A 21,550-nucleotide genomic window follows, 5' to 3' on the forward strand; every position below is an offset into this window, starting at 1 on the left:
CTACCGAGCTCCAAGATGATGTTTATTATCATTTTTTTTTTCCTTTCCCTCCTGCAAGCTTTTCCGGGAAGCTGCCATAATGAGGAACAGGTACCGATAAAATCATGTGGCTCCCAACATTCATTCAATTTGACTTCAATTAAGTGGTTTTGTATATTGTATTCACTGTTTATTTACTCAAGAAAGCGTCTCATTTCACTTCGCCGAGCTGAACGGATAACGTTCCGGATCTCTACAGCCCCGGGACCTCAAGATCATTAGCTGGTGACACTACTGTTCCGGACATACAACGCAAACGGGCTCTAAAGGGGAAATGTGTTCCTTCTCAACAGTGTCACTCTTCAGAAAGTGGCCATTACGCAACCGAAATTGCCAGAGCTTCACCCGACCTAGTTGCCTGATTTGACCCGCATGGATTACCACCTCTTTCGTAACGTCACGAAACAAAACGCATGAAGAATATACACCATTACAATGTGGACACGTCGTTTGCTGTACAGCTGAATGAACTTACTTCGAAAAGATTGGGAAAAATAGTAAGGCAGTGAAGCTGCAGCAGGGAGTACAAAACGTGACTAACTTTTTGAAGCTAAAAGTAAAACAGTCCCGAATTTGAAAATTGGTTATTACCCATGTACCAAACTGGAGGCGTTTGGGTCGTTATTGCGCTTTTACGGAAGAACATTTCTATCAGCTAGAGCTAAATTCCAGATAAAATTTAGGGGGGTCGGAACTTGTTGGCTATACAAACGAAACACACTTTCCAGCCACGTACAAGTCGGCATAGAACATAAAACTATTTAACAAACGAAGGTACACACACTAATAACTCTTTGACTGGAATTAAGCAGAAAAATGTGCCACGATAAGTCTACTTTCACTTGTTTTGAAAAACAATTTTACAATCCGCGAGACTTACGTCATCGAATCAGTTACCAAACAGTTCGGCAGCGAATACACAGTCGACGCGATTCATGGATGGGAGCAATGACGAATAGGAAAGACAATTTGTATGCCTCAAGCTATACACAGGAACGAATGTTTTTCTTACCGACTGCGAAGTCTTACTTGTTATATAGTTAAATGTTTTCAACTGCTGTACTGTCAAGAATATATGAATAATGGCATGCAGCAAAGGTTGACTAAGTCGTTTATCCTGAGAAAGCTACAGAGATGTTTTTTACAGGAAGTAATAATCTTTTATTAATATCACTTATCAATATTATTATATTTCTAATATGGGGAGGGGCTAAATATGTTTGTTGTGCTATACACAATGGGAGGTACTATATAACAAAAACTTATCAAACGTTTTCGTACCAAGCACTTTGTGGCCGACTATAAATTCTATTCCTCTCTATACCGTATCTGTTCTACCTATGACAAGCTGTTCGCCCCTTTCACGATTAGATACATATTTTATCTCCCCTCCCCCTCTTCCCACATAGTCTGTTATCAGAGAATGTTTTTCGAATCAATGTCATGCAACTTGCGCTATCCAAATATAGTTAGTATTACCCATATATTGTGAAAATGATGAACCGATAAAAGTAACACAGAAGAGCCAAATGTGAACTTACAATTGTAAGCCAAGCACCAATTGAGTGGTACTGTTAAAATACACAACACAAAACAGTACGATCGAAAATCTAGATAAATGAGACTGTGACAATGATGCAATATTCTACGTACTTCGTCTGACCGACGACACTATTTCTTAGGATCGGAATCCATCCCCTGAAAATAAAGTACTCCACCAGTAAGAAAATCAGCTCTGTTTAAACGAATACGACGCATTACTTAGTGTATTCAGTAATGAATTCCTTTTAATACAACAGCCTGACAAGACATAATGAACATAATTCCCTTAGCCTTCTCTCAGACACAAATAAGCCCCCTCATCTCATTCTACTACCATACCCTGTTCTCTCTCTCTCTCTCTCTCTCTCTCTCTCTCTCTCCCTCTCCCTCTCCCCCCCCCCCCCTCCCGTCAACCTCCCTCCCTCCCACTAACGCCCATATATCGTACTCACTGTCAATTTGCAGTACGTTGTTTCATTCCATTTGTATGCGTTTGTATGCATAACTAAATATGATGTTATTACCACACCACACTGCCAATGAAGAATAAATTACACACTTAGCAATATAAGCAGTAAATTTTAACGAATATTTTGAGTCACTCTGTATGTTACGAAGCATTTCAAATCTCATGTTGAATAAATAAGAATGTAAAATAAAAATTAATCGCTGCTACTCCAAACAATTTTTACTTTATTCCGTCAATCTATGTAAATGGAAGTAACGCGAAATTCAATACTCCATCTGATCATTCTAACGTAGGTTGAATATGCATATTTGAGTCGTGCAGAACTGTCAAAAATGCTAAATCGTTCAAAATTTTTTTCAGCAGTAAAGAAGACTAATGTTATGTGGTCAAACGCAGATATGTCCCAATACCTTATTTCTCTCGTTTTTCGTCAAAACTAACACCTGTGTCGTTCTGTAACTGTTACGTGAAAAAGTCCTTGAAAATCGAGTTGTAGCCCCGAAACGCGTTGGACAGTAAACAAAAAATAAAAATATTGTTGTGACCGAAGACGGAATATTTTTTAAAACAATATATCCTTAACGTATAAGTTCGTTGTGGACACCCCACTGTTCAATTTCTGTAAACGAAAGCAAATGTGACTAGTTACCAATATAATAACGCTAATACTCCGCAAAACACTGAAAAAGAAAGTAGCACATTACATCTATCTTAAACATACCAAACAGAGCAACGATACAGAAAATTGGTTCATTCAGTCCTTGTGTTGTAAAAATCGACCTATCTCATTCTGGCGTTTAAGTGGCATTATTCTCATAACAGACGCATCGCCGGTGTGTGTGCTTTTGCATTGTCTTTCCGTTAGTTGTTATTCCTCCGAAAAAAATTGCAGTGTAAGGTGCTGTGTGTTGTGAACGTACATATAAAAAATTAGTTTGGTGGGAAAAGGTCCGTCCTATAATTCATGTTATACTGATTGGGACACAACATCGTTTCCAAATCATGCATAAGGTCTTGATTTAACTGATGAGCATTTTCAGAATTCCAACGTCGATTGTTCTGACAAATGCAGCGGTGTTTCATGGGGAAAAAAGGCCATTACGCTTCAGGATCAACCTCTCCAGCACGCACAGACCGCAATAGCCAGTTACAGTACTCAAGTCGAGCAACAGTATCTGAATTAATCAGCTGAAGCACTGCCTTTACTTTGTGAGGTTTCAGTTTGAGTCCACGCACAGCTATGTGGGCAGGTGTTATTGACACACGAGTGTGTAGTCCTAAATGGCTCGGCGATTTTCTGCGACTTTTTTCCCAGTGTTGCTCCCAACTCGTCTACGTCATTCCCGGTTTAAAACGGCAAGCCACTTGCTACCAACGTGCTGGACCGTCACCTGGTCATAACAGTCTTCCAGCGGTTGCTTCCCGCCGCGCACCGTCGGTTACGGCGCTAGCGTCTTACACGAAACGTCACAGAAAATTGCAGAAAAAGTAATTTTACTGCATTAACCTCCAGTTTTTCATTAACCAAGGTCTGGCCTATATTTTATTTGATACGTGAATTTCATATTCTTATATACAGCACCATTCTGCACATATCAGAAAATACCAAGATTGAGTGGCCAGTTACATAATGTCATTGGTCCAATGAAAGCCTTGTTCCCTTACCCATCCTTATCTCAGAGAAAATGCAATATAATGCCTAGGATTAACGAAGTACAGCAATAACAGCAAATTGTAAAATGATGAAAAAGCACATGACTCAACATTTATTTTGAGTCCTAAGTCACTACGTAAGTCTTGCCATCACCCAGGAGAAAGCACTACCTGTAGCCTGCAAAAACAAACCATAACTTACTCTACATTTCAAATGTGCTGTCGTCAGCGTGCCTCAAAGTATTCCTTAAGATGACGGCTTACAAAGAAAATCAAACAGAGCCGTAAATTCTCCGAAATTCTTTAATATTACAGTACACAATTTACGGCATTCTGGCAAATTTGGACCTCTAAGGACACTCCAACAAAGCAATTTCATATGGACTTGTAACAGGAGTTGCTGTTCGTAATTTCTGGACAAATTATACAGGATGGTTCTTATTAACATTTAAAAGAAGCCGAAGCGATGTAGATGACATGTAATATAAAGACATACGGAGCCGCAAATGTCGGCAAATACCTCAGCATGCACTGAATATGTGGCTTCACCAGATGACGTACCTCGACGCACGTGCAGGAGTTGGGCCTATCCGTCTGCCGCGCCTGATCATCTCAACCCAAATAATCACGTCGGTGTGGCTCCGACTTTAACGCGTGGGGCTTAAGGATTCGAGTCTTGTGTCAGTCAGACAGTGTTTTTTTGCATTGTGTTAGACAATTACGTATTTACACTGAGGTAAGATTTTATTTACCAGTCGCACGATCTCCGCTGGTTTATTGCAAGGTACAGTACAAAGAAAACCTAGCGTATTGCGTCACAAGTAAATGGGTATAAAGTTCCGAACTGCATCGCTAACAGTAAATGATCTACGTTTTCTTCACTAAATAAAGTCTGTAAACAAAAACGAAGGAACAAAAGGAAGCAAATACAAAATAAAATCAGCTTTTCGTTGGTTGCCGCAAGGAAATAATTTTTTAATTTCTGCGTTTACAATAATCCTCTCTTCCCTGCTCCACTCGTGAATGACGCGTGGAAAGAATGAATGCCGTCGCTAAGCCTCTGTATGAGCTCTAATTTCTCAGACTTTCTCGTCGTGGTCATTCCGTGATACATACGTAGGAGGAAGTAATATGTTGTCCGACTCTTCCCGGGGAGTGCGCTCTCTTGTAACGTCTGCCACTGGAGTTTGTTGGGCATCTGTGTCGCGCTCTTGTGACGACTAAACGATGCCGTGGCGAAACGCGCCGCTTTTCGTTAGATCTTCTCTATCCCTTAAATCAGTACTACCTGGTAAGGTTCCCAGAGCCGGTCGAACAAGCGCCTTGTAAGCCATTTCCTTCGTGGATGACGTACATTCTCTTATGATTTTTCCCATGAATCTCTGTCTGTCATCTGCTTTTCTTACAACTGGTTTAATGTGGTCATTCCACTTACCGTCGCTCTGGATAATTATTCCAAGATATTTTACGGTACATCCAGTTTCCAGCACTCTGTCCACAATAATATAGTATATGTGAGGAGTAGCGCCTCGCATCACGCCTATGTAAGAGACGGTAGCATGTGTGTCTCGCATGACGCATGCGTTCGGATCCAGTAGCTAGCTGTAAGTCGTTCAGGCTGTCGGCATGCATGTCTGAAGGAATTCTGCACCGTAATTCGAAAAAAACACAGGCACTACAATGTCTTATTTATTCACCGACACCAGGCAAGCGATATTTAAGTAAAATGTCTCGCCTGTGCGGGAACATGAACAATGGATGTACGAGTACAGGTTGCAGACATATGATTGACGACATATAGAAGTTTCGGTCTGGCCGCGACTTGTACTCGGGATAGCCAAATGGTGAGGCGACCACTCGCGATAAAGAGAGAAATCCGGAATCGAGTCCCGAGCCGGCACAAATTTTCATTGTCGTCATTCAATTATACGGCTGATGTTTATCCGCAACTGCGAACACATTTCATGTATAAGCGTTTGTACTCTTTTAGGTGTTGGGTTCGGTTAACTATCATAAGCCTACTAAGACGTGTGAACGTGATCACATATCAATGTCGAAACTATAACTTTGGATTAGCATGGAGCTAGCAATGTTTTGTATCAAGTGACAGTATATTGAAGTAATCTCTCGCAAACTACCTTTCAATTGATCGGTCAGCTAACCTGATACTGGAAACATTTGTTGCACCACCCTTTGGACTCGTGTAATGCTACTGATTCTACTACAGCTTCCCAGTAGAGGAACATTATTCGTTTTTAACAGGAAAGGCGTGTGAACCGGACCGCAGAAGAAGAAATGAGCGTAATGTGGGAAGAGGACATAGAAACTGTGACGTTTCATACAGAATTGGATTTCCTAATTAGGTGAATATGTAACTTTTATTTACGTTCACGGTTAACTGCCAGACCTTGCACCATTCATCAATCCTCAGCAGATCTCTCTGCAAATCGACATGGTCTTCTGTCGTTGCATCCTTCTGACACTGCTCCCTACCGACACTAGATGTTGGTGCAGTGGCAGTGTTCTATGGTCTGATAAATCCTGATACCCTCTTCATCACCAGGGTGTGAATCAGCCGTCTTGCAGGAAAATGGCTCCTTGATACCTGTACTGTGGGACGGAGACAAACTGGTGGTAGCTACATTATGCCTCCATAGATCCAGCGGAGCTCATGCAAGGCACCACGATAGCCAAGGAGTATTGTAAACTGGTTGCAGACCACTTACACCACTTCATAACGGTCATGTTCCCCAGTGGCAGTGGCAATTGTCAACAAGATAACGCGCCATGTCACAAGGCCAGGAGGTGATGGAGTGGTTTGCGGAACACAGAGGCAAGTTCCAATTGATATGCTGTTCTGCCCCAACTCGCCAGATCTGAACCCGATCAAACACATCTGGGACGTGATTGAATGTAGAGTCAGAGCTCATCGCCCCACTCCCCGGGACTTATGGAAATTAGATGACTCTTGTGTGCAGATGAGGTGCCAACTTCCTTTGGCAACCTACCAAGGCCTCACTGCTTCCACGCCCTGATGCGTCACCACTGTTATCTGTGCCAATGTGGATATGCTGGCTATTAGGTAGGGGGTCCTGGGTTTTACTCCTGGCCAGGTTGGGGATTTTCTCCACCTGGGGACTGGGTGTTTGTGTTGTCGTAATTCTTTCATCATCATCATCATCATCATCATCATCATCATCATCATTCGTGGCAACGGCTACACTGGACTGTGTAAAAATTGGACTGGGTAAAACTTGGGACTTTGCACGGGCACTGATGACTGTGCAGTGGAGTGCCCCACAAACCAAACATCTTATTAGGTAGGTGGTCAAATGTTCTGCTTGTTCAGAGTAATTTGCCAAAAGTAACAGAAGAATAAAACATGAGTAGTGGATTGATGGGTGTGAGACTGCAGTACAGTCTATTCAAAAGATATGAAATAAGGTAAGGAATAATGAACAGAATTTTGTAATCTATGAGACAGAACAACAGCTACTTAAACAATAAGAAATTCTAAGAGAAACAAAGAGAAAGGAAAAGATATGTGGGCTGACAGTTAAGGAACTAAAAAGTGGGGCCATTAGCCCCATCCGTAAAGGGTAAAATTGAGGCATTAAAAACACTATTGATGGCAATAATGAGAAATAATTTAATGAGAAGTACAAGTATGTGGATCAGGCTGGTTCATAGATCACAGCAGTCAAACAGTCTCCAAAGGTTCAACTGTGATGAGAGAAACCCCACTTGTATCTGACCCCCTGCAAACTGATTAAGGGCAAAGACGGATACAGAATCAACAATGCCAGTGAGCCCAGAGATACGTACTGTAATAGTAAAAACGAGATGGCTAAAAACATAGTGGACTTTTGTTGGATCAACAATAATAAATAAGGTGAAATAAAGAAGCAGGTCAGTAGGAGGGTGAGTGTCCCTGGGGTTCTGCATGCAACATGGGCTGTCCCTGATCCACAATAACACATTTAAAGAGGGGAACAGCACAAAATATTCATCTGAGTGCTACTTCTAAAACAAAAAAAAAAATATGTGGAGTAGAAATAAGGGAACTAATTGCACCTGAAAGCGATTAAAACAGACCAAAAGAGGAATGACCAAGGCAGCTGGAAAAGAACACAGGCCAGTATCCACCCTAGATCGAGTATGCAGCAGTAGGTGCCCCAACCCCAAAAACTAATTAAACATTTATCCGAGAATAAGAAACACTTTCATGAAGAAAATGGAGAACCAGAGCAGCTGTCTGTTAGTCATCTGCCAATATTAGGGGTAAATAATCCAAAAGACCATGCTTAGCACACAGAGCCAAGAGGCGGGAGCAATCTAGTACAATGTGAGCTGTCTTTAAGGTTCTGCAACCACAATGTGGGAATGGCTCATTACAAAAACATAAAACCATGGGTTATTCTGACAGGTTTGATGTGGAGATGACAAAGGAAAGGCGATTCCTTCTGGAATGAACAAAGGAGAAATACCATGAAACAGTGGTTCCCTTGACAGTGTGGAGTTTATTAGAGCGGGCAATCGCCAACCAGATGATGTTTGAAAAATGAGTAAGTCTCCCTTCTCTAGCAAAATGGTCCGCCAGTTAATCCCCTGGGATATCAACAAATCAGATTCAGAGAAAGATAAGTGAGCAGGCAGTATGACTAAGGTGAGGCTGGAGATCACACATTGAGTCACTACAAACTGAAACATGGTCTAATGAGCTGTGTTTAATAAAATTAAATGCTCTGTTAATGACTAGCAACTCCATGATAACAACACTACTCATTTCCGGCTATAAATGCTGTTCCTGATCAGCTGCATAGGTAAAAGCATATCCCATTCTATCCATGGCTTTAGTGCCATCAGTTTATATGATGGCAGCACCTCAATATTCCTGAATAACAGAGAAACAAATACCAAAAGATCATAGGAACAAATGAAAAATTAGGTCCTTGAAATAGATCCATCCTAATTCTGGCCTGGGTACTAAGCAAGGCATACAGGAAAAGATGGGCAGTGTGTGTGTGGGGGGCACTCTAAATTCTAATGGGAGGAGGGCACATTCTAAATTCTAAGGGCATTAGGTGAAGGTCCCAGTAGACACACTCAAACTGGTAACCTCACCCAAGGGTAAGTATCAGGGGATCGATGCACCTCGTAGGCAAAAAGAGTTTGAAATGTTGGAAGATTTGGAAACTTTGGGATGACTGCATAAGTGGGCAAGAGTTGGTACCATTAGAAATGAAGAGAGAAAATCCCCACACAAGCAAGGACGCTGCCTGTGGGACTAGTTCAGAAGGTGCCAGTAGCCAGTCTTACTTCACAGTGATGGACTGGGTCCAATAATTTCAAAGCTGAAGGTACTACTGAGTGATACAGCTGATAGTCATAGTCCAAATGAGAAGGGACCAGGGACCAGTAAATATAAGAGAGAGTAGCAATATCTGCATCCCGAGGTGTGGGCACACAAGAAGTGTGTGTTAAGCTTACACAAGCACATAATTTTTAGTTGACAATGGGGAGCCATGTCAGCTTATTATCAATGAAGTTTTCCAAAAATTGGGACTGTGCAATAATATCCAAATGCTGGGTACTCAGTAGAGTTCTGGATCAAGATGTACCGTAGGACTGCACAACAATGTAAAAGTACTGGGTTTCCAAGTAGAGTTCTAGGTCAGGAAAACAAAAATAAATGTGCAAATCTAATTTTTGGCAGGAGAACTGGAAATAATGGGAAAGGATCCTACTGGAGACCCTGCAAACGGTGCCTTGAAGCTAGGGTTCAGTCAAGAAAGGGAAGCCTCAAAAGCCCCAGTGTCAAAGAGGGTAAGTAAAATGAGATGGCACCAAACAGTCATATGCCTTACGAAGGTCAACAAAGAATGCAAATATGAGATGATGTTTAGAAAAAACATGTCTGGTTGCTGATTCCAATCCCTGGAAACTACAGTGATAGGTGGATGAAAGGCTCCACAATCATAATTGTCAGACTACCATCCTTTCAAGGAGTTTACAGAGCATGTTGACAAGACTAATTGGTTGGTAGCTGTTGATGGACTTGAGGTTTTTACCTTGTTTAGGACTGGGATGGTGATATCTCACCACTGTGGCGGAAAAACATCTTCTAAGCAAATACAGATGAAGACCCTGGGTAGGTGGTGTCTTTGAGTAACAGTCTGATGTTGCCCAGAGCAACTGATTAAGAAACTTATCAGGGCCTTGGGCCCTATCGTGCAACGAGTCATGAGGTAAAATAGTTCCTAAAACACGAATGGTTCATTATACAATTTGACATAATGGGGTGAAGGATAAGAGATGTCTTCATTTTGTCTTTTACAAGTCTGAAAGGTTGCCAACTACGAAGAAGATGCAAACAAAGGGGGTCACAAAGTCATCAGCAAGAACGAACACGTCAGTACAAACACTGTGCTGAAGCAACAGATCCAAAACAGTTGTCGATCTTTGGTGTCCCAGGAGACTACAAAGCTTGGTCAACATCTGGGATGAAGAGGCATATGTTCCCGAGAAGAAGACATAGTACTCCTAGCTTTCCTTATTACTGTGTACACTTAGACAGCGAGCCTTAGTGTAAAGCTGCTTGAAAGAGAAGAGGTTAGTCTATGTAGGATGTCGCTTGAGACGTTGTGGGGCCTTACGACAATCCTGAATAGCTGATGCAATGTCTATGTCCCCTACAGGACCGGCTTGTGGCAGAGGTGGCCTACAGAAACGCAACAGAAATTCCAGTGGCACATATGATAGCTTGGGTGACACCTCCCACAACCCCATCTATGCAATCTGACAGAGAGGAGACAAAGGTGATAGCAGAAGTATACAACTCTTTGAAGAGTCCAACAAGTTAACTGCTCCATCGGGAGGTGGCGAGGGACTGACAGGATCACAAGAAAGTGTACACTGTCACAAATACTGTCATGTAGTGAGCACTGTAGAGAAACCATGAGATTGGGGGAAAAAGTATCAAGGTAAACAGCTACAAAGGTGCCATGGTCTGCACTGTGGCTTATGAGAAACATCATTGAGAAGAGAGAAATTAAAATTGGAAACAAGCTAGTCAATTCAGAAGGCCCCCTAATAACCAGGGGCAGTGCACATTTGAATTCCCTAGTAGGAGAAACGGTGGGGAGAGTTGTTGGATTAAGGTGGTTATCTAAGGTAAGTACTTGCACTCACACTGCTATTATTTCCAACATGGTACAGAGGAGAATCCACTCTCTGGTCACAAAACCTGTGCGTAAATAAGTGATACAAATTGTAACAGCGGGACTCATTTGCACTCTCATTGCTATTACTTCCAACGCGGTATGGATGGGAATCCACTCTCTGGTCTCAAAACCTGTTTCAACGAAGCTACAAATTCCTCCAGATGCTCTCTTGGGACCACAACAGTTCTGACACAATACACAGAAAGATTGAAGAGTTGGCGAATGGTCATCAGTGAAATGTGTTTCCTAGAGAGCAACACAGATAACAGAACAACAGGAAACTAACTGTTGTGGTCCTGGAAGGTGATAGTAATATCAATTGCAGCTTCATTAGATCATAATGGCGTGGGTGTCCTAGTTAGGCATAAAGGGGCCAGGACAAGGAACCACACACCAGTATCACTGTCTGTCACCAATGGGGAATAGGAGGGGGGATTGGAACCATATCAATTTGGAGTCTCTTGGTTGGTTTCCAGAGAGAGGCGACCCTTGAATAGATTAGCACACTTCAGAGATTGGCAAGGGTTTCTGCAACTGACAGACAGGTAGTACCGCACATAGTCAATTTCCACGAAGTGGCTGGCCACAGTCACCACAAATTAGGTTGTATGTATATTGGGAACACACGACCTAAGCACTGGCATTTAATGCATCACACCTGGTGGGGCAGAATATGACTTCATATCACAGCAGTAATGCGTCACTTTGAGATTTTGGTTAGTTGGTTTGTAGATTAAAGGGACTAAACTGTGTGGTTATCAGTCCCTTTTTCCTCAGTTACACAGTTCTTGAATTAAAGCCATACCCCAGAAGAATCCTATCAGTTGAAATCTAGGTATGGAACAAAATGCGTAAAACAAAGTGTTTAACCACAATGAAGGAGAAAGCGAAAGAAGCAAGCCAAAAGTGAAAATGTTAACTAAAAGGAAAAGATGGTAGAAGATGTAAAAACAATATAGCAGATGACCTGGGCTGGCTGATCGCAAGAATAAAAAAGGATGAGCCATCCACTTTGTAACACACTACAATCTCGAGCCTAGAAACACAAGGCAAGAAAAATCAGATGGTAGAAAGACAAACACCACATCGAACAGACAGCACCAGAGGGAGCAAGGAAGAGTTAAAATGCAGGTAGGGTCAAGGCCTGAGAGAGAAGGCCAGACGCCCATCCTTAGATTGAGTGATATAAAACCTCTCTCGAATAAAACTTAAAACTAAATCAGCCACTGAGGCACTGTGACCTAACACTGTAGATTGTGTCAGGAAGGTTAAAACAACATTTCAGGGTGGCTAGATTGGGACAGTCCAACAAGATGGGGACTGTTGTCAATCGAGCTGCAGTGACACTGGGGTGGGTTCTCGCATTGGAGGAGGTGACCATGATAAGCCAAGTATGGCCATGTATAGTTGGCAAACGACAACAGAGTCCCTGCAAGTGGCTCGCATGGATGACCTCCACACATTCACTGGCTCCTTTATAGCACATAATATATATGGCGTACTTAGGGTGTGACATTCGGTATTCCAGATCCTGAAAACTTTACGGTGTAAGACTGATCGGAGTTCAGTCTTTGGTGTGCCGATCTCCAGAGTTAGTTTACTGGTAGCCTCTTCGGCCAGCCTGTCAGCAAGATCATTTCCCGGCATTCAGGAATGTCCCAGTGGCCAGATAAAGGCCACCAAATGTCCACTGTTTTCAAGGGCATAAACAGACTCCCGGACAGTCATTACCAAATGATGGTGATGGAAACTCTGGTTGAGAGCTTGTAGGCTGCTTAAGGAGTCCCTACAGAAGAGGAAGGACTCACCTGTGCAGGAGTGGAAACGCTCATGAGCACAAGAGATGGCTACCATCTCTGCAGTGAAAACACAGCAGCCATCCAGCAAGGAGCGCTGTTCAGTACATCCAGTGTGAGTATAAGTGAAGCCAACATGACCGTTACCATTGAGCCATCAGTGTAGACTATTTCTGAGCCCAGACCTTGCTGAAAGTAGACAAAAATTGGCAGCTGAGGGTCTCAGGAGGAACCGAGTTTTTGGGCCTTGCAACAGGTCCAGATGAAGCTGTGGTGGAGGCATGGACCATGGAAGTGTACGTGAGTGGACCCGGAGGAAAGATGGTAGAGGGAAAGATTCAAGTCCAGTGAGAAGGGACAGAATACGGACTGCAGCTGCAATCCCTGATCTGGGCCCCTGTTGCAGGAAACGGATCACTGTGTTAGGAAAAATTAGAGGATAATTTGGATGTTGAGGTGAGCTGCGAATGTGCGCAGTACAATTTGCAAGCAGTGTTGTTGCCTGATCTGCAATGGAGGAACCCCAGCTTCCATACGTAGGCTGTTCACTGGGCACATTCAGAAAGCTCCCACTGCAAGTCAAACTCCAAATCTGACATTTTCTGGAAACGAATCCCCCTTCAAAAACAGGGATGAATGCACTAAAGTCTACCTTGTTGTCTGGCAGAGCACGAAGGATATGATGTGTGTGAATTAGATTCTTTTGCTTTCCAAGTGTTTGCACACTTCTTTGTTTCTCTGCAGCATTAGATCCTAATGAAATATTAATTCATGTACCGTGTTGAACCTCCTGGTGGGTATTGTGGTAACAGATACATCATCAAGCTGTTTACAAGACAGTAATTCTTGGGAATGGATACGATTAGATGTCTCAATTAAGATGAAACCACTTCGTAATTTGCTAATGGTGTTCACTAAATATGCTTTCAATATTCTCCACAAGGAGCACTTGTTTAGTGGAGAGAAATGAGCCTCAATCTGTTTGGAAGCAAACCAGGAATTATAGAGAATAACTGTCTCGCAAGTCACTATGTTTTTTCTCCCCTCCCCCCCCTCTTCCAAGGAGGAAAAATCCTAATATCAATATGACTAGCACCGAAGAGACTCCTGGGCCCTCACACTGGCTGACAACACTGTCAGTTCATTTTGTGATGCAAAAAACTCAATCATCGTGATGCCCATTCCAAACGAGGACTTTCCCCACAGGTGTCATTCAGCAGGTAAAAGGCCACCTAGTACGATAACCACCACCCAAAGCCGTAGTACTTCTTAATGGACAGGCACCTACTCCTTGGCATGAGAAGATATGTGACAGCTCATGCATCAATAGTGAAATTCCTGTGCGGTTAGGGATCTACCAATGTACGGGTACCTGATGACCTTCGGCATAGACTGGCTGCCATGTTGAGTATTTGGCGACATTCCCTGTATGGGCACAAAATCTGTAATTTTAAGGTGGAGGTCAAACCCATATATGGTGAGCAAACACCAGAGAACTAAGTCACTGATGTTAAATAAAGTGAACAAAGTGGGAAAAGCCAGAATCAATAACCTACCAGGCTTGTCCTAGAGAATAAGTTAGAGAAAAAATAAGGTCAGGGAATAAAATTGCAGCAGAGGGAAGGAAGAAGTACTATAACGTCTTGGGGTCCAATGCTCGCCCCACATGGATACTTGCAAAGAAGTTGTGACTTGCAACCCCCCCCCCCACTTCAAGAGGAGAAGACACTATGAAGCGAGATGGCTCTTTGTGAAATGGCCTGATAGTGGAAGGGGTGGGGGGGAGGGAGGGGGAGAGAGAGAGAGAGAGAGAGAGAGAGAGAGAGAGAGAGAGAGAGAGAGAGAGAAACATCTATTTGAGGAAATGGCTACATAAGTCAAAGACCTTCCAAACACAGCAACACCCACGAAGGGTTTAACACAGCAACACAAGAGGGAGCATAACAAAAGCTATACATACACCAAACTACCAATGATGAAAGCAATTACAGCTACCAGAAACAAAAATGCTGCTGATGATGATGGCACTGATGGACAAGACATCAAACAGGGTTATCTGGCAAGAGAAGAGAGTACATTCAAAATAATAATGGACATGTATATGAGCAACAACATTATTCAATTTACTAGAAAGACGATTAAAGGGTACTGTATAACTACAGAGGCATCTCCCACTGAACATTGGACACAAGATAATCTGGACGTTTTTCTTGAACACGAAGGAATACCAGTTTAAGTCAAGCAGTGGAGACTATCAGATAGATTTCCAAACAAGGTCATCTTTACAAAATGGATCTTTGGGCTCATAAGGATAACAACACAGCCATAGGAAAGGTAAAACCATAGTAATTGATTTTTAACAAAGATATCATTTTGTCAACAGGAATACGTTACTGAATGTTTTCCCAAACCGAGGATTAATCACTGCACATATGAACTACTACAGTGGAAGATACAGCTGCTAGAGCCAAGTACCACAGCTCAGTGCTGAAATAAGGACAGGAGTTTGCCAAAAAATAGGTTGTCACCATTTCTGTTCAAACTGGTTCTGGATTAAGTGTTCAAGCAATGAAGAAAAAAAAACCTGTGATTTTTAAAAGGTTTTCAAATTGATTACAAAATAAAGCACAACATTCAGTGAACTATCTAGCCTTCGCTGAAGATATGTCATTATTATACAAGAATGAATGCAAATAAATTGCACTGGAAGTCTAGCTGTAATTTCAGTGTTAATTGTCCCCCATATAGCATACAATAAAAGTAAGGTACCTGATGCACAAACCATCTGGAAGATTGAAGCTGAAGTGGTACTGAATATACAGAGCTTCCGGTACCAGGCGAAACATAATGGGTGATCTGTATATGAAGAAGACTAGAACTGACTACAGAACTTATGATATGTTGTAAACACAACCTATGGAAAGACAAACCTATTGAATAATACCAAACTATGACATGCAATGTTAGCAATCAGAAACAGTAAGTAACATGAAATAGACACAGTCAACATAAGGGAGAGGATTTAAAACCTAATGCCTGCAAAAAAAGCTGATTTGCATTTACACCTGGAGCACAAAAAGAGTCTGGATAAACATCATCTTAACCACAAAGATATGCAACACAACATGCTTAACCAGGAACAACAGGCTAAACAAAATCAGGAAGACTGGAAAGCAGTTGCAAAAGGGGAACAAAATCCACACACAAAAATGCAAGATAGGTCCAAAATCATCAGTGGTATGACACCAGTATCAAAACTTAGATCAAGGAAATATCGAGAACCAGATTGTGCGATAAAATGACACGGTATTGAGAAAAAAGAAGAAAAGGGCGAAATATTAAGTCATCTGAGATATAAAACAAGCTCAGGTTGGGTGCTGGGTGGGAAAGGAAATCAGCAGTGCTCCTTTCAAAAGAAATATCCAATGAACGTCTGAACTTTTCAGATTCAGCTTAAAGTGAAGAATCTAGGCATACACTACATTCTCCTAAGTACGGCTCCTGTAGGGATCAAGAAGACAAGAGTTGAGTAACAGTGCACATACAGGCTCATCGTTCTTCCTGTGCTCCTACATAAATGGAACAAGAAGCTCTAATAGGTAGGCTAGTACAATGAAAAGTACCATCTGCCACACAAGTCACAGTGGTTTGCAGACTGTAGACACAGAACTATCTTGGTATTTGTCTTAACCAATTTGGGGAAACCTAGCAAAATGGGGTGCGAGACCAGGATTTGAACTACAATCCTTCCGAATAATAGTCCAGTGTCTTACACCATTTAACCAGCTCTCACAGCATGGGGGAGGAAAGAAGACACACTGAGCAAATCAACCATGAAACTACAGTGTCAAAACATACAGAAAAAAGATAGGGTGATATAACAATATTTTAACCAAGAAATGTATACTGGATCACATCTGACATTTGTCTTTGCAAGGAATGCAGAAAAATTGCATCAATATAATGTTTTCTTTGTTGTGAGAAATGTATTATCTGTTCTGCCAAATGTTTTGGCAAAAACACAATCTCATTCTTATTCTGAGTAGGCCTACTGTGTTGGTGAATTATTTCTAGTCATGTTTCCAGAATGAGATTTTCACTCTGCAGTAGAGTAAGCTGATATGAAACTTCCTGGCAGATTAAAACTGTGTGCCGGACCGAGACTCGAACTCGGGAACTTTGCCTTTCGCGGGCAAGTGCTCTACCATCTGAGCTACCCAAGCACGACTACGCCCTGTCCTCACAGCTTTTACTTCTGCCAGTACCTCGTCTCCTACCTTACAAACTTTACAGAAGCTCTCCTGTGAACCTTGCAGAACTAGTCGTGCTTGGGTAGCTCAGATGGTAGAGCACTTGCCTGTGAAAGACAAAAGTCCCGAATTCGAGCCTCGGTCCGGCACACAGTTTTAATCTGCCAGGAAGTTTTATTTCTACTGAGTTAAGTAGGAAACTGCACCAAAATGTAGATCACATAATATACCACCTGAGAGTGCAGCTGTACAGGACTGTCAGTGGAATGAAAAATTAATATGAAATTAACAGCAATACAGCTCTACAAACAAAGTTTATATGGACTTAAGTTTTTGATGCACAGAAGTCATTTCCCCACATGGAAAATAACTAATAAGTAGCTATATATGTTCTGTTGCCAACGACAGTGAAAACTGGACTAATGAGAATGGTAACAATTAGACTCAATTAGTTGATGGCCCAATCCAACAGGGTTAGCCTCAAACTTTAAAAAACTTGCTACAGTAAACACAATAAAAATGACAACTTTTGCCTGTAATTTACACAGAATAATTCTTTAATGAAACATTTTATTAACATATAAGTTGTATACTATTGTAGAACCATTTCCTGCTCCACTTTTATCCAATATGAATAAAATATGTTACGTAAATACACATTCGAAGATGAAGACCCCCTCCTCTATACCAGGTGAATTTATTCTGTGACATAGCAGCATGTGTGTTTCAGTCACTGCTTATGTACCAATGCAGGGTAAACCATATTTATTATATGGTCAATTGTTCTACTGACTCATTCAGCTGCCTTTTCTTCCCGCGTACAGAACTAGAACATTGCAAGCAACAAATAATCAGTTTCAGCAAAGAAAATAGAATGACATGTCACATTTGTACATTTCACAGCTAGCTTTGGTGGGTGACCAACTGCATAATATTAGGGCATCCATTAAATATTGGTAGATTTGTAATAATCCTGCAAGGGAGGTGACCCTGCACAATAAACTGCTGCTTGGACTTACTTTCTGAGCAACAATCAACTATATTGCTTCAGCACTGTAAAACCTTATTTGAATCCATTCGACATATTACAAAAAGTAGGCCTACTGTAATAACCCATAATAGCAAATAAAGTATCAAAGAGGAGAAATTTGGGGATTCTGGTATGTCTAAATGTACAAATGTATACCAACAATTTTAACAGAAAGGTTTATATTGCCAGAAAAATAGATCAGATATGTTGAAATATTTATCAAACATTTAACTTCTCCTTAGTTTGGAAGTCGATGAGACCGATGAGATCGGCACATAATAGGCAAAAGCTGCTATTTCCTAACTGAATTAAATGTTTCTCACACAAAATTACAGAAAATACATTGCTCTTCACGAAAAATGAAAGGCTACTGTAGTGTGTTATTCCTGATAGTACTTACACTGAAGATATTTCACAAACTAAATCAGGCATTATGAACAGGTACCGACCATTACATGACGAAATTTATGTAAACATGGATTGATGGCAATGTCTGCCTTATCATAATAACAAACCTTGTGCATAAAAAGTCTGATGCTCAAGAACCATGCAAAACATGGATATATTCTTATAAGCTTACAGACTGCTCAGTAGCCTATACCCACGCAAAAGTTTTCATGGATAACTTGAAAAGTATGTTCACTTGTTCATCTTAATGAGAAGCAAGTGCTGTACTGAAGGCTTTTATTGTTAGAGCTCTCGCATGTTAACTCACGTGTAGCTCTGCCTGTGAATATAATTTAATTTATGAAAACCATCTAGGCTATATTTACAAGACACTCACAACCACATCTCTTTCCCTCATTTGCAACATATTCTGACATAATTTGTGTAAGATCTTTTTGTAAGCGAAAAAGAATGGGGACAGTGGTAGGTCAAAGCTATGAGGCAGTCCACAATAAATACTCTGTGTACTCAACTAGAGTGGCAAAAACACGAACTCTGAAATGCAGCAAATTGCCCTTCACATATTTTTATCCTATCACAAATGTTCAACAAAGGAAAAGGACTTTTTTCCCTTCCATCATGCATTCATTTCTGCTAAAGTTTTTGGATAGTACTAATTTTATTGTCGTCATAATTACCAATATTATGACAACGTTGCTATTTGAGGAACACATGCTTGTGTATCTGCAACAAGTCCACTTTGCAGACAATTACTTGATACCAAGTTCCTCAGAGCAAAACATCAATGGCATTCAGAACGTACCTCCTTCTTGTTACAAAAAATGCAAAATAGATTTTTTATTTTTGGCACAGATTTGAATTCCTAAATCCTTTGTTGAACAGCATAAAAAAAAGTAACCTCAAATGAGTGAGTGGATAACTTGAGTTACGAATCGAAAAACATCTTACTGATGTTAATTTAGATCAACAACACTCTCTTGAATACTTTTATCAGTTTTCTATAAATATTGGTTTCAAAACACCATTATACGACTTGGATACAGTATGGTTTAATATTACCAATTTACAATAACAACCGAAAGTTCTTTAGAAGTATATGACAAGGCCACACTGAGGAATGAATTACACCCAACGTTTTACATCAGTTACGCTGTCCCCAACATAAGCACGGACGTGAAATATATTTGCTGCTACATTAGGATCATGGGTTTCTTCGTGTTATTTTTTTCATTTCTCATGCAAATATACCGAAGTGAGTTACACAGAATAAACAAAAACCTTCCAAGAACGTAAAACATCGCCATTAAAAGCGTTATAAGACAAGCAAAACACAAGTTAGCAAGGCGGCCAGGCAGCCAAATCTCCTTCTTCATAGATACATGAAAACGAAAAAAATGCAGTACCTTCCCCATTATTGATGAAGAATTTTACTTGGTACAAAAGTCCAAGGGCCGTTTCACAAACAAGAATTGGCAGTTACCTCATCCACAAACGCACACAAATGTTTACAAACGAAGCACGATTTCGTGCAAGAGTTTTAGACGTAGAAATTCAAGAAGTGTAATGCTACGATTTGGTGCATAAATTTTTCTTGCACTGAAACATGAGACGTAATTCGACAAGTTGGCATTCTTTTCAAACAGTGGATGAAAACCTGAAACTTAAGTCCACTGAGTAAGCGCTCAAACAGACGGTAACAGCAACAGTTCTGATGTACAACATATTAGAAAACGCTATGAAATTGAGACCTTCGTTTAATAGTTACATGTCATACAATTTCCTAAACTTTTATTCATTTTACGTTACCCTTGCAAAATTTTCACGATACCAAATACTATAATTCAATCGCATTTGTTCGCAAAAGTATTAAAGTTTGGTAGGAGAGTTTTGTTTTGATGTGCCAGATCATTACTACCTATCCAATTATGATGTCAAGCTTTCATGTGATATTGTTGATGGTGTTCCTCTTGGGGAAAAATAATTTGCTGTGGATCTGTCGCAGAAAAGTTATTTTTGTACCGACTACTTCAGTACTACAATCGATATAAGCAATGTACTGAACGAATGAAGGCTCTAATTCAAATGTCATAACAATACTTAGTGCTGTCAAAGTGATAACAGTGCTGTCAGGAGTCTTGACATTTCAGTTTACATCCCCTACACAGGAGAGGACTTCAGGTACTTCGAAAATATAGCGATTTTCTATGTTTTTGTGAACACTCACCCCATAAACCAGTCCACGGTATCGCGGAGATATTCGGGTAGCCTATCCAGTTTGAAGACTTTTCAAATGTCACTTTCCAACAAAACCAAATCACTAATGATTTTGCTTCACACGTCCCGTCCACAGCACACAAAAAATAAACATGGCGTCTGACCAAGGAATAATGTTCCCACAATTCTCCCTTAAAAAAACAAATAGCTCAGAGCGATCTCTCGGTGAAATTTGGCACTACGTGTTCACACTTCACATTAGGTGGAAGTAAGGTGCTGCGCTAGGAAGCGAAGCGCATCTCTTAATTAGTTATTGTTAGCATACTGTATAGAAAGAAGTTCCGACTGACTCCATAACACCGGTTGCTGTCTTCTGTCCTGTGGGAGAGATTCTTAGATGAAGCATGTATCAGATAAATACTTAAAGTATATTTCTAATGCGGCTGAAGGTAATTGGAATGTCGTAGAATCATATACAACTAACATTCACGGAGTAACATTTTTACTGTGGTAACACCGATTTGTATATTGCTGCTGTCAGTGGCGATATAACAATATCACAGGTATCGAATATCAGTGTTATTCAAATTAACCGAGGATCTGATATAGTTGTCCCACTAACTTATTCCTTCAGCCCGAAACGGATGAGAAGTCTTTTCTTACTGTGTCTGCTTTAAATTTTTCCATTTGTTTGAAACCCTTTTTGACACAGTTCATTCATGAAACGCTTTAAAAAAGCACTGTTAAACTGTGATACATTGGATTCCAGTGGAGCTTCATGTGTGTATGTGTGTGTGTGTGTGTGTGTGTGTGTGTGTGTGTGTGTGTGTGTGTGTGTCAAAGGACGAAAATCTGTACGAAGGTGAGTGAAGACTACTTCATCACATGGAGACAGGAAGGAGGTATGCCATGGTTGGACTATCGCC

General features: G+C 41.0%; 1 protein-coding gene across 1 annotated transcript in view; it reads right to left on the minus strand.

Annotated features, from left to right (window-relative positions):
* Window positions 1-20,770, minus strand: part of LOC126174971 (MOB kinase activator-like 2) — a 355,251-nt gene extending 334,481 nt beyond the window's left edge. Inside the window, exon 1 of the mRNA XM_049921443.1 lies at window positions 20,635-20,770. Coding sequence (XP_049777400.1) covers window positions 20,635-20,639 — 5 coding nt within the window. The 5' untranslated portion in view covers window positions 20,640-20,770. The remainder of the gene's footprint in view (window positions 1-20,634) is intronic.
* Between the last annotated feature and the right edge of the window lie 780 nt (window positions 20,771-21,550).

The sequence above is a fragment of the Schistocerca cancellata genome, chromosome 3, assembly GCF_023864275.1.
Source record: "Schistocerca cancellata isolate TAMUIC-IGC-003103 chromosome 3, iqSchCanc2.1, whole genome shotgun sequence".
Classification (NCBI taxonomy): Eukaryota; Metazoa; Arthropoda; class Insecta; order Orthoptera; family Acrididae; genus Schistocerca; species Schistocerca cancellata.